General features: G+C 40.3%; 1 protein-coding gene across 1 annotated transcript in view; it reads right to left on the bottom strand.

Annotated features, from left to right (window-relative positions):
- Positions 1–14,109, bottom strand: part of ABCC4 (ATP binding cassette subfamily C member 4 (PEL blood group)) — a 148,121-nt gene that overhangs the window by 22,997 nt on the left and 111,015 nt on the right. Inside the window, exons 26-29 of the mRNA XM_027443227.3 lie at positions 13,454–13,609; positions 9,131–9,220; positions 8,506–8,678; positions 1,424–1,529 (exon numbers count right to left, since the gene is read on the bottom strand). Coding sequence (XP_027299028.2) covers positions 1,424–1,529; positions 8,506–8,678; positions 9,131–9,220; positions 13,454–13,609 — 525 coding nt within the window. The remainder of the gene's footprint in view (positions 1–1,423; positions 1,530–8,505; positions 8,679–9,130; positions 9,221–13,453; positions 13,610–14,109) is intronic.

Raw genomic sequence — 14,109 nt, 5'->3', positions numbered from 1 at the left:
TGTTCATAACATGTTAATTGTAGTTAATGAACCAAAACCCACAGAAATCCCTTTGGACAGCTAACAAACACACACAGCCATTAATTAGGTCACAGTTGTTTCCTCACAAGTCTTTTGTTCACTTTAGTTGTAGAGAACACCAACATACCCATTAGACTTGTGGGGAGGTATTCACCAGTGAAGAAAATATTTATTTATTATACCTTAAATGCTTGCAATTATACAACTTATTATGGCAGTTCTGCTGGTTTCTCTCTTTGTACGTAAACTACGATCACTCGGTTCACAATCTGCTCTATTCTATTCTTCAGAACACCACTCACCTCAGTAGATCCAATTGTTTCATTTTGCATACTTTGGGCAACCATTGTACCTCAATCACAGATTTTAAGATGTTTTGGGCATCCAATTAAGAAAAACAACAACAACGACAAAAAAAACACGGCACTGAAAGAATTAACAAGCTGCATTTTAACATAACAAAAGCTTCATAAATATTTTAGGGTTAGCATTGAGAGGATAAGGGTAATGTCTGCTTGAAGCACAACTAAATTTGAGTTGCACTCATGAACATGCTTTGCCCACTATGTCAGTCACTTCATTAACTGACTGAGGAGAACATTTCCAATGGGCTCCTGGTCCTACCGCAGAAAATTGCAAAAATGCAGACCGCACAACATTTCAAGGACACAAACCTGCCTGATTCCTGAGAGCCTATGAAAATAATTAGCAAGGATTTTTTTATTTTCTATGTGTGCACGATACATTATAGGGCAGGCATGATGGCAGAGAGAGTATTTCACAGTGGCACAGTGTATCACTGCTCTGTTGGGAACAAAGATGGCAGAGGCTGCTGGATTGGTACTGCTTCATCTTTTCTGTTTGAACCTTGCTTTAGAAAGCTGGCCATGTTCATTACCTCACCAGTCTAGTTCCACTTCTTCCACCACCACCCTTCCCCCAGGGCAGCTGCTGCCTCCTTACCACCACGTCTCCTGCCCCAGAACCTCTACCACTTCCTTCTCACACATCCCACACCACTAACTATTGTCACTGCCTCCCTCAGCCCACCGAGACTGAATTAATAAACCTGACTGAATCCAGCTGACTCCGTCCAGAGCCACTTGGGTGTGTCTTCACTACTACTGGCAGAGCTTATTTGCTCAAGTCTGCTGGTGCACCTTACCTACAATGTGTTTACGCCTCGCAGGTTGGAAACCACAGAGCCAGAAAATGTAAGCAGTCCTTTCAGGTCATTACTTCTACAGTTTTATGATTTGCCAATCACAGTAAGTAGGATAAGTAGGATAAGTCTAAAACACAACAAACTTCTGCCCATTTCTGGATCAAGAGTTAGCTGAGTAAATACAATTACTCCTTTTCAGTAAAAGAAAAAAGATGCATTTAAGCAGTTAACTCTTACCATAATCCGGTCGCTGTCGATAATGGTGTTCAAGCGGTGTGCAATGGTCAGCACCGTGCACTGAGCAAACTTTTCACGGATCGTCTTTTGAATGAACTCATCTGTTCTGAAACACAGAAAGAGTAATGCAGACAAACATAAGATGCTTGCATGGATAACTGAATGACAAGTTTTATGACTTCATCAAACATAACTGCATATCAGGAAATGTTCTCATGAAGTCATGGTAGTGCTTCTTCCCCTTGTTACATTACATGACTTGGAGGCTTATCATGAAGCATGACTCCAAAATCTATCCACTAATGGTTAAGGAGGAAATAACTTCTTCTTGGGAGCAGAGCAATAGGTTTCACTTCAAGAGACTAAATTCCTGGGCTTTGATTACAGATGGAGCATTCCTATTAGCAGGGTTAGATGTTCCTACAGATTTCTGCACCAAAATTCAACCGTCATTTTCTTTTAAGGTTTAGATTGTGCAAGCAATGAAGAAAAGATGGAGGAAGTAAATATCCTTCATGGCAAACGAATTGAACACGAGACAGCCCATAACCAAGGGTCTTGATTTCAACTGCAAAAGGGGATTAAATTGCAGAGCTGGTTGGTACATGAAACTAGAACTGGAGTAGCTCAAGAATTTGAATACAGAATGGCACACTCCATAAATGCAAAGTAATAACTGCCACAGAACCCAAGGAAAGGGATAAAAGCTTTCAAGTTTCATATAGTCTTACCCTACTATACGAATTAGCCACCTAAGGAAGGGTATCAGGTGGAAACATCAGGCTTGTAAAGAATGAAAATTAAGCTAGAGCACAGACACTGAAGCACAGCGTTAATGTGAAAATGTCACAAGTTAAGCTGAGAACGCTGACAAGGAAATATAATTGTACTGAAAGATAAGAATATTTTAGTGTCTTTCCTTAGTTGTATAAACAAGTATTAAGGCAAATGACCAGTAATGATAAGACTGGAGATTGTTCAAGAAGCTAAACATACAGGAGAAGCATTGACGCCACCTAACTTAAAGCACTACAGTAAGGCTTAAATTTGAAAATCTACTTAGTCTACTTTAGAATCAATGAAAAGAGGAAAAGAATGGCTGGAAGGTGAATTAGAGCACCTGAATTAGGCAGCCATCAGGTGATGAATGCCCTCTACAGGCACCTGACAGCCCACAGTGCAGAGGAAGCCTTAGTTCCCAACCTGGGCACAAAGACATGCCAGGTGACTATGCAAATATTGTGCACCAGCCGTCAATAAAACGATGAGTGGCAACAGCAAGGGAAAAGGCAGTGTGGGAATGCAGATAGAGAAGTTAAAATTCTTTTTCCAAGATGAAAGGAAGACACAAACAGCTCAAAATATACTGGGGTTAATGGGACCAGGGAAGCTGTGGCTTAGAATTGAGGTGTATGAAGGCACGAGTCTCATTTCCAAGATTCCTGCTGAAACAATATACTGTACTTTTATATAATGACCAGAGAATAATAAATGTTGTACGTAGAATTAAAACAAGACAAAGGAGATATATTAGCATGAACTGATACATGTATGTTCGGGGAGCCACGTTAGCTTCAACCAGCTGCTTGCAAAGCCTCAAACTGCTCAAAGCCACCAGAAAATCAAATACAATAGAACAAAGATGCAAGCAAAGCGTGTCTTCCTGTGACAAATTATGACTTTTTAGATAGAAATAGTACTCTACAGTGAATCTGTCTGGACATGACAAATATTTGACATTGCCTCGTTAGTTAAGCAAAAGGAATTGTTCTCTTGCCACTATGTCAGGAGGCACTAACAACAAAAAGGGGCAAATGTAACTTTGGAAGAACAGGATGACTTGGAGAAATGGAGTAACCTCTAAGTTCCCACAGCAGAAAGCACAACTTTGTGCTTCTGAGGACGGATCAGAACTTCTGTTACAAACTGCTTAAGCAATCGGCATGACAGAGGAAAAGACAGATCACTGTAGATGACAGGATAAATCATCAGAGAGAAGACAGTTAAGTAAGAGCTCCCGTGAAAGCTTACTGGGGATAGAAACATTTTAATTCTGTCATGAGCTGGAGATGATTCTTTAGACAGGAATTCATTCAGTCTTTGCCTAAATTCCTAGTGCAGCGTGGGCCACCAGACAGGTTTGGAAGCTAGCAGGCTCCTTTGCCCATCTTCTCTATCTCCTGCTAACAGCTTACTAGTAAGAACACTAAGGAAATGACAGGACCAGGCTCTTGGCCTCTGTCTGAGATAGCCTGGTCTTTATGCTCCTGTTTCCTAAGAGAAGAGACAGGAAAGTCTTAGGAAAATCTTTCTCTCTCCTCTGCTCAGTGCTGGGGAGGCCTCACCTGCAGTACTGAGTCAAGTTCTGTGTTCCCCCGCACAAGAGAGACATGGACATGCTGCTAACAGGCCAACAAAGGAGCACAAAGATGATTGAAGGACTGGAGCATCTCTCCCATGGCTGAGAGAGACGGGACTGTTTAGCCTGGAGAAGAGAAGGCTCAGGGCAGGATCTTATCAATATCTGTGTCTACCTGAAGGGAGCGTGCAAAGAAGATGGCGCCAGGCTCTTTTCAGGATGCCCTCTGACAGGACAAGAGGCAATGGGCACAAACTGTAGCACAGGAGGCTCCATCAGATCAGGAAACACTTATTTGTTCAACTGTGCAGGTGACTGAGCACTGAGCAGGTCACCCAGAGAGGCAGGAGAACCTCTCTGCTTGGAGATCTTCAAAAGCCACCAGGACACGGTCCTGGGCAACCTGCTCTGGGTGGCCCTGCTTGAGCTGGGGTTGGACCAGATGGCCTCCAGAGGTGCCTTCCAGCCTCAACCATCCCGTGTGATTCTGCAACCAGAGAACGTTTCACAACTTCTGCTTTTGAACCAAGGCCGCTGTGCCATCAGGGAAAGGGACAGGAGGAGAAGTCACGACAGGTTTCTTTGGCCCCATGTGTTAACAGTGTCCTTAAGGGAAGGAAGCTGTGCATCCTTAACACTCCCCTAGCGTGTGCATGGTTCAGATCACAGCAATACCGGTGCTTTCACCCCATTGTTAACGCACACATATATTTTTTGCTGTCTTCTCAGCGCTACCTCAATGACCTGGCTACTCTTTATTTCGACTGAGCAAATCAGGGCCACACATGATAACACTCAGTAGGGAAGAGGCTTATAGAGACAGCAGGATGCATTCTCTGCAATGGTTAGAGATAGTCTACACTGAATAGAAAAATGGAAACAAAAGCTTCAATACGACCTGGAATAATGTAAAGAAAACCTTTTTCTTTCCCTATAGTCAAGCTCAAGGTGAGGTTTCCTGCAGAGCTACTGAGGAGCACAGAGAATTGTAGCTTGCTCAGGAATTTTGAAAATAACTTTAAAAAGAGCTCAAAACAATTTTCAACTCTCAGGTTATCCCCACTGTTATCTCAGGAGAATGCATAATCCTTGAACATCTCTGTTCCCTGTATTCATTTATTATACCTGCCTTTAACACATGCATTCCTTACAGCACCATCCCTCCCTGCATTTACAATAGAAAACATTTCTCATTCTTTTATAGATACTATCAACCTATTGTCTTAAACAAATATTTCTTGAACATAAACTTATCCCTCTGGTCGTATTGTGGATGCGACAAATGTTCTCAAATGAGACTATAATCACAGGAAGACAATACAGCTCAATCCTCAAATACCACAGTATGAAATCTCACGTAGGTCTCTCCACTGGCAGACCCAGACCAGACCCTCTCTAAGGTTAGTGGTAGATCTTAAAGTATAGTTTTTAGGCAGAAGCACTGTCGGTAACCTCCAGAGAACCTCGGAGAGAAGGTAGGAAAGGCAAGAAAATCTCAGACTAACTATGAAATGGGACTGCTTGTAGAATTAAGCACTGACGGGTGCAGAGACTATATTATATGCCAGTTAGAACTGTCCACCCTCCAGAAAAGTGCCAAAGGAAGCAGAATTTCTGTCCTTTTTTGAGGGCCACAGATTGTACGCACCTTTGGGCTGCCAACCCACACTGATAAAGCAGCCAAGCAAGTGCCAAGGGATTCCATCATCCACTTCAGTGGATCAAAATTTCAAGCACATTATAAACCAAAGATACAACCTGAATACCAAACCAGGGCTGCTGGATGACAAAAGCTCAACCCGAATCTGATAATATGAAAATGGGAACCATGATACTCCCCATTACAAAGAACAACACAGTAAGAAAGCACAAAATGGTGGCACGGCTGTCCCGCTGACACCACGGATTGGGGATCTAAGAGCAGGTTTCACAGCAACCCAAGATCTGGTATATCCTGAATTAGTTGACTGTGTAAGAAGAAAACTGGCTGAAGAGCAAGAATAAACACAGTCTGAGTGTGAAGCAACTGAGCTGCTTGAAAGAAACACTAGGTAAGTCGTTATCTCCAGCTTAGTGTCCTCCTGGGATTGTCCTGGAAGCATATCTCTCACTGTGCTATTCCTGAGCGGCCTCGGAGAAAGCAACACTTGATGATAACTGCTCCGAAAGAGAAACGAGTACAGATACCAATTAGATGCAACAGAAAGTTAAACCTTACAAGGTTAAACCGACTAATGAACTGAACCATGTGCAGCGAGTGCTTTTAACCACAGTCAATAAACAACCAGTGTAAAAACGTGATGGTGGTCTGGCCCTAAAAGATTGTGTCCTCTGCAAGTAGTAAAAATACAAGTTAATAAATACTACTGTACTCAGAGAGCACTGGACTTAGTATTAAAGAAAGAAAAAATCAAAAAATGAAGAAAAGAAAGAAAAAGCCAAGCCTCAGTTACTAGGGATTTTGTTTCAATATATCACCAAAGTGACTGCAGAAAGACTTTTCAGCTCTTCTCCTCCAGCTTTCACACAACTTTCCCGAATCACTTAACTGCTATAAAATTATTCCGTTCTTAGGGATAAGAATTCTGGCTTCAGGACTAAAAAGATAACATCAAATTAAATGCCTGTCAGTCATCGCATACAACATGCGAGCAGTCTGACTTAGGAGAACCTTCTTTATGGCAGGCTCCTCCTCTCCCTGTGAACAGCACCGACACCCCTGCAGCATGCAGGGCAGCCAGCACCTATGAGGAGGTAATGGGGGTACTTATGGGACCTGGGAGACGTAGACAGGAGGGAGAAAGATGCACTCTAAATTCTATCCCTTTATTCATTTGCTCGTCTTCACTCAACAGCAAACAAGAATGGCCTAGCCAAGCTGAAGAACCATGGTGAAGAGTCCCTCAGCCCAGGGAAATGTCACATCCACTGCCTCATGGCATCTCACCCATCCCTCTCCTCCTCCCACCCTCAAACCCTGGCTTCTCACATTTGCTTCCAGGTTGAATTGAAGGAGGGACACGGTTGCAGCAGCGGTTGAGGTAAAGAGATCAAGAGCCAGAACAACAGAAAAAGAAATAATAATCTCCAGAGCCGGCGGCAGCTCCCCATGGTTTCCTATCCCAGGTGCTTGATATGATGTGTGCTTGCCGCCAGGCTAGAGACAAGGGTGCCAGGTATGGGGGTTGTGCATCAGAAGAGGAGGAGGTTTTCTTTACATGCCAAAAATGCCTCCCTAACTGCTCAGTTAAGCAACACACATCAGCATTTCCTGATGAACGTCCTATCAGATTGCACAGCTGAAAAATACTTTGCTCTAGTTTTAGCAACACATTAAGGAAAAGGTAATAATGACTGTAATGCAAACTGAATTCAAAGGAGAAGTTCCAAGTTATTATTTTTATTGTTATGCCTAGAGTTGATACAAACAAACATTTACCTTATTATAATATATATTGCAGCGCACATTAATCAAGATCAATTAAATGGATAGTGCAAGTTGAGAACACACACGTTAGATGCCAAAATAGGGAGGATGAGTAAGATGGTATTAAATTTCCACAGCTATGATTAATCACAGTTAATCTATCAGTGCTTAGACAAAAATATACTAATAGTCAAAAAAGAAAAAAAAAAGGAACCTCTGGGAAGGGAAAACACTGCTCTAAAGGTTTCAGAAATACACTGTGAGCTGAACTGCAAAGCTACCCTAGTGGCACCACTTCTCCCCCAAGAAGATGTTATAAAAATGAGTCACGCCCAGATGACATACAAAATCCTTAATGCATCTGTTTGAGAGACTTGCTGTGTTATTGTCCTCTTTGGACTTTGAGTTTTCCCTCAAGCCATAGTTTGTTGGAACTATATATTCAGCTCAGGCTAATTGATGCAGTACGTTTGCAGTATTGTTTCCAAAATATTTCCACCAGCGTTTCAAATGTTTCAAAAATTAACAGTGGGGGTACTTCGCTATTGGAACAATGTAACACGGGTTGTCATTGAAAATTTTTTCTATTGAGGTTGGATGTTCTTCTAGAAGTACACTCTAGTTCAAACAAGAACGAATTCAGGAAAGTTCTGCTGGTCTGAGTTATACAAGACAAAATAATGAGTGATAAATGAGCTCCTCCTCTAGCTTTAAACACCTCCAAATCTGTTTTGCAATTGCTGTGGTCTTTAGAATAGCTTACCTTTTCCCCCTTACTTTATCTACATTGGTATCTGAGCCATCTGAAGGGACAGCACCTCACAACCATATGGGTTTTGCCTACAACCGCTTGTTACCCTTCTAATTTTGCCTTTTTTTTGGGGGGTGGAAGAGAGAGGAAGATTTTTTTATTATTATTATTCATTATTTTTGCAGAGACATTTCTTCCTGTAATCAGCAGAACTCAGCTTAGTTTCATAGCTATTCTGATGTTACTGATCTGCATTTCCAGGGAAGTTTTTGTTGATGGCTGCAGGACAGATCCATTTGGAATATTAATCTTCCTATTCCACACTGAAATCAGGGATATTCTGGGCACATATCCAGCTTATATCATCTGTTCTGGGCCTGAAGCTGAGCCATCCCAATATGAATAGACAGTTATGATAGGATTGTGGAAAACATAGAACAGCAATACAAACGACAAGAAACACAAAGTATTTAAGTTCATCTCTACAGCACAGGTGGTCATACCGAAGAAAAACAGCTCATCTTAACATGACATTTTGTTTTTACCTTGGGTCCACATTTGCTGTTGCTTCATCAATGATAAGGATCCGATTTTTTTTTAGAACCGCTCTGGCAAGACATACCAGCTGTCTCTGACCAACACTAAAATTAGACCCAGATTCTGCCAGCTGTGTCTCCATTTTATTAGGCAGATCTTCCACAACCTCCTTCAGTTGCACCTGTTGACATGTCAACATACTGTAGGATGAGTAACTCCCTTTTAAATCAGCTATTGTACGTTTGATGACACAACAATAACTATGCAAGGTTTACCTTTTATATTCTGACACAAAATGACTAAGTGCCAAGTTGGATTACAGTGTGTCAGTTATTAGAATTCTAAAAAAGCATATTGTTAAGAATCTATTAATGTTCATTAAAACTAAGATATGAATCAAAATGTAACCAAAACATCATCCCAAGGGATAATTTTTTCATAAAAGACTTATATAACAATATGCATGTCTACACACACATGCACAAACACACACATTCACAAACACTCACACAACGCTCTGCTTTTTTCCATCAACAGCTATGCCCGTAACAAACCTCATGAAAACATCTAAAACCCAATGCACACAAGCATAATGGTGTTACTTGGCTTGTAAATACAGATTTAGTAAGTCACCTCTTCCAAGGCATTCCACAGATCCTCGTCAGTGTATTCATTGAAAGGGTCTAAGTTTTTCCTCATAGTTCCAGTGAATAAAACAGGCTCCTAAAACCCAATAAAATTAGCATTCTGTTATAAACACAGGTTTTAGATCACAATAGGTTAGCTAATAATAATTAGAACTAACCTATATCAACAGTAACACACAAACATCCTGCAACAAGCCATCTTTTATGAAATGCATGAGTATTTGGCACACTGAAAAGAGAGGGGGGCAGACAAGTGTCTGGCCACTCTGTGTGGAGCTGATTTCCCAAACAGGGCAGGTCTATTTGCAGATTACAGCACACAGTTATGTCGGTACTCAAATGGGCATTTAAATCCCACTGTTTTGATGCCACAAGCTATATATATATGTACTCACATGCAATCACTGCTATCCTGGTATTGTTAATGAGAACCAGAAACTGCTGCTGTCAATGGGGTCACACTCCTAAATTATGTTTGGGCAGTTTTGAAAATTTATGTTTACACTAAATAAAACAAGAGAGGAATTCAATTGCTCACAGTGCCATTTTCATTTTCTTTTTTTTTTTTTTTTTTTTTAAACTCTTAATTTCATACCAGAAAACCCCTTCAATTTTACCAGCAGAGCCTAAGAGAAACAGATTTCACCATTTCCGTGCAATGTTTAAATCTACACGTGTAAATGTGTATCTTACACTCACACGTAAGTTCATCTATATGGCTTCAGCATTATACCAAGCTTATCGAGATCTGGAGTACTGCTGGGCTAATTCAAAATAAACTAGGGAGTCAAATCAGTACGGTCGCCCAGTTCAGGTACCAGTGTGGCTTTACTTGTGGTCGAAGCAGCCACTGTTCTCATTCAGACCAGTAACAGATAGTAAACTGGCAGAAATCAATGCACACTGAAAAATGTACTATTTGAGAAGTGGGAAGATGGCTTTTGGTCCAGCATTCCCTAAGCATCAGGTCAGTACTCACTAAGGGGATTTGACAGACCAAAGAGTTGTGTACTGACAAAACAAAACTCCTCTTTATACTACACAAAGACAACAACAAACCAAGAGCTGTACCAGTACTAATGATAAATGGAGAAAATGTTAGCAGAGTCTAGTTTAAATTGGAGAAATCTTTTGCCTTTTTTTTTTTTTCTCCTAAAGAATGTTTAAAGTTGTATTTGGTAATTTCAGCTTACTCCAAGACTACCTTCTGTCTTGACTGACATCCCACCTAAGCCTAGTGATGGCCAGCTCCATCCAAACGGCAGCAGCAAATCAGAACAGAATTTCTGCCTTCACTTACTGTCTTCACATCAAAACTATTCTGAGTGATATAACAGGACTAACTCAGACAAAACATGCCACAAGCAGTATAAAAGAACATATGTGTTTCTTGACATGGCACACCAATTATTTGAAAGTATCTGTTGCGTTGGCAAAACATGTCGCTAAAAACCTGTTGAATGAACAAAAGGATTTAATAAAAACATTAGCAGGCTAAAGAACATTTTTCTTCAAAAAAAAAAAAACACCTTAGGAAGTAATTTGTTTAACAATAACTATTTTAATACTCCACTTGGTGTGTTTTTTGAAGGTATTGTTAGGTTTATTTTCCTTTTCAATCTATTTTTATAGGTTGGTAAAATAAGCAACTGAATTTATAAAGTGTTCATAACTATTATAAAGTCCTAACAACAGACGTGTACTGCAACAGTAGATAAGGATATTTTTTAATTATCATTTCTGACACAGATTATTATTTAAAATAGCCTGGTTTATGAGAGGAAAGTAATAAGACAAACCTGTAAATAATTGTTGTAAAAATGCTTGCAGTCAGGGAGGCAGACAACATTTGCATAGGAAAGATTTACAAACACAGCCTTCACACAGCTCTATCCAAGCAAGCAATTAGAAGCCTAAGCACATTTTTATTTCTCCAGGTATGTATTTAAGCTTACATATAAGAAAACATCAGTCTTGACTCATCACTCTAGGAATGGGTTAGTTTAGCGTGCCTTATGTTATAATTTTAATGAATCTCTCTCTCTTTTTTTGTTGTTGCTTTTTTTTTTTTGACTTCCCACATAATTATGGAGATATTTGCTGCAAAACAACTGCCTGATGTTACATGACTATTTCTATTATTGACATCACTGTTATTAATGCACTACAAAGACAATGCTTATCACTCAGTTTAGTCTAGTATAAACCTAATTCCAAACCTTTCTCCTCTTCCTACTACCACCACTTCATTGTTTCACATATTTTTAGTAAAAACAAGTCCTCTCCTATGTGGAAAAGAAATGCTACCTGCTACCCTTCAGACAATTAAAACCCTTTGGGACCATGACGAAAACCCTATCACAATATTCTACTGGTTTGAAATAGTTTTATAACCATGTGATAAGCTAATGTATGAATAAACAAACCACCACGTATAATTAAATAGTGAACTTTGAGCATCTGCTTTACTCAGTGTGTAGAAACTGAACTTGACCAGCAGCTTTTCTGTGTCAGCACTATCTTATTCAACTGGGCTGAATGCTTCCAATCGCCTGCAACAGCTACAGGTAGGGTTTTGATAAAGCTGTAGACCTTGAATAAACTGATGATCATCTGTTTTCAGGAGAAAAGAACATTGTGCACAAGTGTAAAAAGAAAAAAAAAAAAAGACAACAAAAAAAAGCCACAAAACTTAAGCCCACATAAAGTTCTCTTTAGATATGAAAAGGTGACTAGTCCCACTGGGTACCTCTGCCATGCATAAACAAATACCTCAGCATGCAGAAACAAAAAGGCAGCCTGCATAAGGCAGCAATCCAGTTGTTGGGGGAGTGGTGTTCTTTTTTGTTTGTTGGCCTTTTATTTTATTATTATTTTTTAGTAATAGCATATCTACTTTCTCTGACTCCTGCTCTTGGGAAAGGGGAAAAAAAAAGGCAGGTAAGCAGGGAGGCTCAGAACCACTGTTCATTACCATTTTTATCAGATTCTCAAATTAAAGAAAGTAATATAAACACTCTGAATGCCATCCTGCCAACAGGCTAGCAAACATTCAGATACAAAAGTGGTCAAAGGTTTCTAAATACAGCTCCTGTAGTAAAATACAGAGAATTAATGCTAAACATGGCAAATGAATTCCTCTGCTTTCCAGCCTACTGTTCTATCTACCTGCTAGAACAACCGAGATGAATTATTTGCCAGAAAGATGACTTTGCATTTCCAACATATGAGCTCTTCCCTCTTCTTTTGCTCTCCACTGGAGAGGGAGGGAGGATCACAGGAGAGATCAGAGCCCTCGTGAAACATGGTAACCTGCACAGGCTCTGCCTTCAGGAAGTTTTGAGGTTATACATAACCCTTCTCTGGTTCATTGTCTCATTTGAAAGGCAGACAATAGAAGACAACACTTCTGGTCTATGGGATTTCTTGGAACATTCATTCTTCTGTTCCAACATCAGAGATGAGGTTATTCCCAATATTGTCCTATTTTTTTTTCCCTTCATTGCAGCCTTTCCTGTATTCAGCTTCTGAAGATCACCAAGTTTTTATTTATAGGTCATAATGACTCACCTTTCTCCCCTTCCTCTGCTCTCCTCCTCTCCGGCCCTGAAAAGGCTGTTAGCTCACTTCCAATCAGCAAACTTGCTCTTTCAAGATCTAGCCTCAGTGACTTTGTACAGGGGTGACTACAGAGATGAATGTGTCCCCTTAAACTCCCTTACAAAGAAAGCTTCAGCAATGCATCAGGCAGTTTCTGCCAAAGAATCAACTTTGGAGATGCTTTCAGAGGATTGCTGAAGCTTGGTGTATTCCCACCAGATTTTCTTCGCTCATTCCCAGTCACGGAGGACAGCATACTGCTAACATACATTTGCACTTACTCCAGAGGAACAGACAAGGTACAAAACTAGGAAGAAAATCTTCCAGTTCCCAAAGCTGATTCCATTTATCTTAAAATAATCAAGACCTTGTTCTAGCAAGAATCAGAGAATCATGGAATATCCTGAGTTGGAAGGGATCCACAAGGATCACGCACAGTCCAACTCCTGGCTCCACACAGAACCACCTAAAAATCAAACCATATGTCTGCGAGTGACGTCCATACGCTTTTTGAACTCTGACAGGCTTGGTGCCATGATCATTTCCCTGGGGAGCCTGTTCCAATGCCCAGCCACCCTCTCATAATAATGCCTTGCAGAAGTTTCTATGCCTACTGAATACGGGGGTGTATGTGGAACATATCCTGGCAAAGAGTTTTAAATACTACAGGGCTATAGGAAAAACGTTTATAGCAAAGTCAGTTTCTTACCTGAGGTATAATTGAAATTTTCTTCCTTAAGTCATGGAGGCCTAGCTCTGATGTCAAGTACTTATCAATCCAGATTCTTCCTTCAGGTTCAGCCAACCGAAAGAGGGCTGCTATAAGAGAGCTCTTCCCAGCTCCCGTTCTTCCCACAATTCCAACCTACAGAACAAACCAAGCTCGGACAATTAAACCAAGAGCCTTGCAGGATAAATTAATATGTCAAGCAATAGTTTTACTACATCACAGGATTTATAGTAGAACAAGCACCAAATAAAACTACTTTATAATTAACTTTTTTTTTCCATGAGGAAAAAACCTCCCCCCCAGATCAGCTGGCATTCAGGTGACAATTGGATCCTCAGTGATTTCTTGGATCATATCATTCAAAGGTGAAAGAAATATTTTCCTAACAAAGATTTTCTCTTAAGGTGTTGTGTTTTATTGTATAAACAAGATAAAGGAGCTCAGTGAGTAGAGTAATGTGATTCAAGCTAGCCAATTTTACACTAAACCTCGTTTGCTCTTTGACATTAGGCAAATCACTTCAGGCATGCATCCACTTCTCAATCCAAAAAAGGACTCTTACAAAGCATTTCAGGAATAATTTATGAGTGCTATTCCCAATTTACATAACTAAGACTGATTTTGCTTAGTACTGT

This window comes from Anas platyrhynchos, chromosome 1, assembly GCF_047663525.1.
Source record: "Anas platyrhynchos isolate ZD024472 breed Pekin duck chromosome 1, IASCAAS_PekinDuck_T2T, whole genome shotgun sequence".
Classification (NCBI taxonomy): Eukaryota; Metazoa; Chordata; class Aves; order Anseriformes; family Anatidae; genus Anas; species Anas platyrhynchos.
The sequence above is the reverse complement of the archived record's forward strand: the minus strand, read 5'-3'. Positions and strand labels throughout refer to the sequence as shown.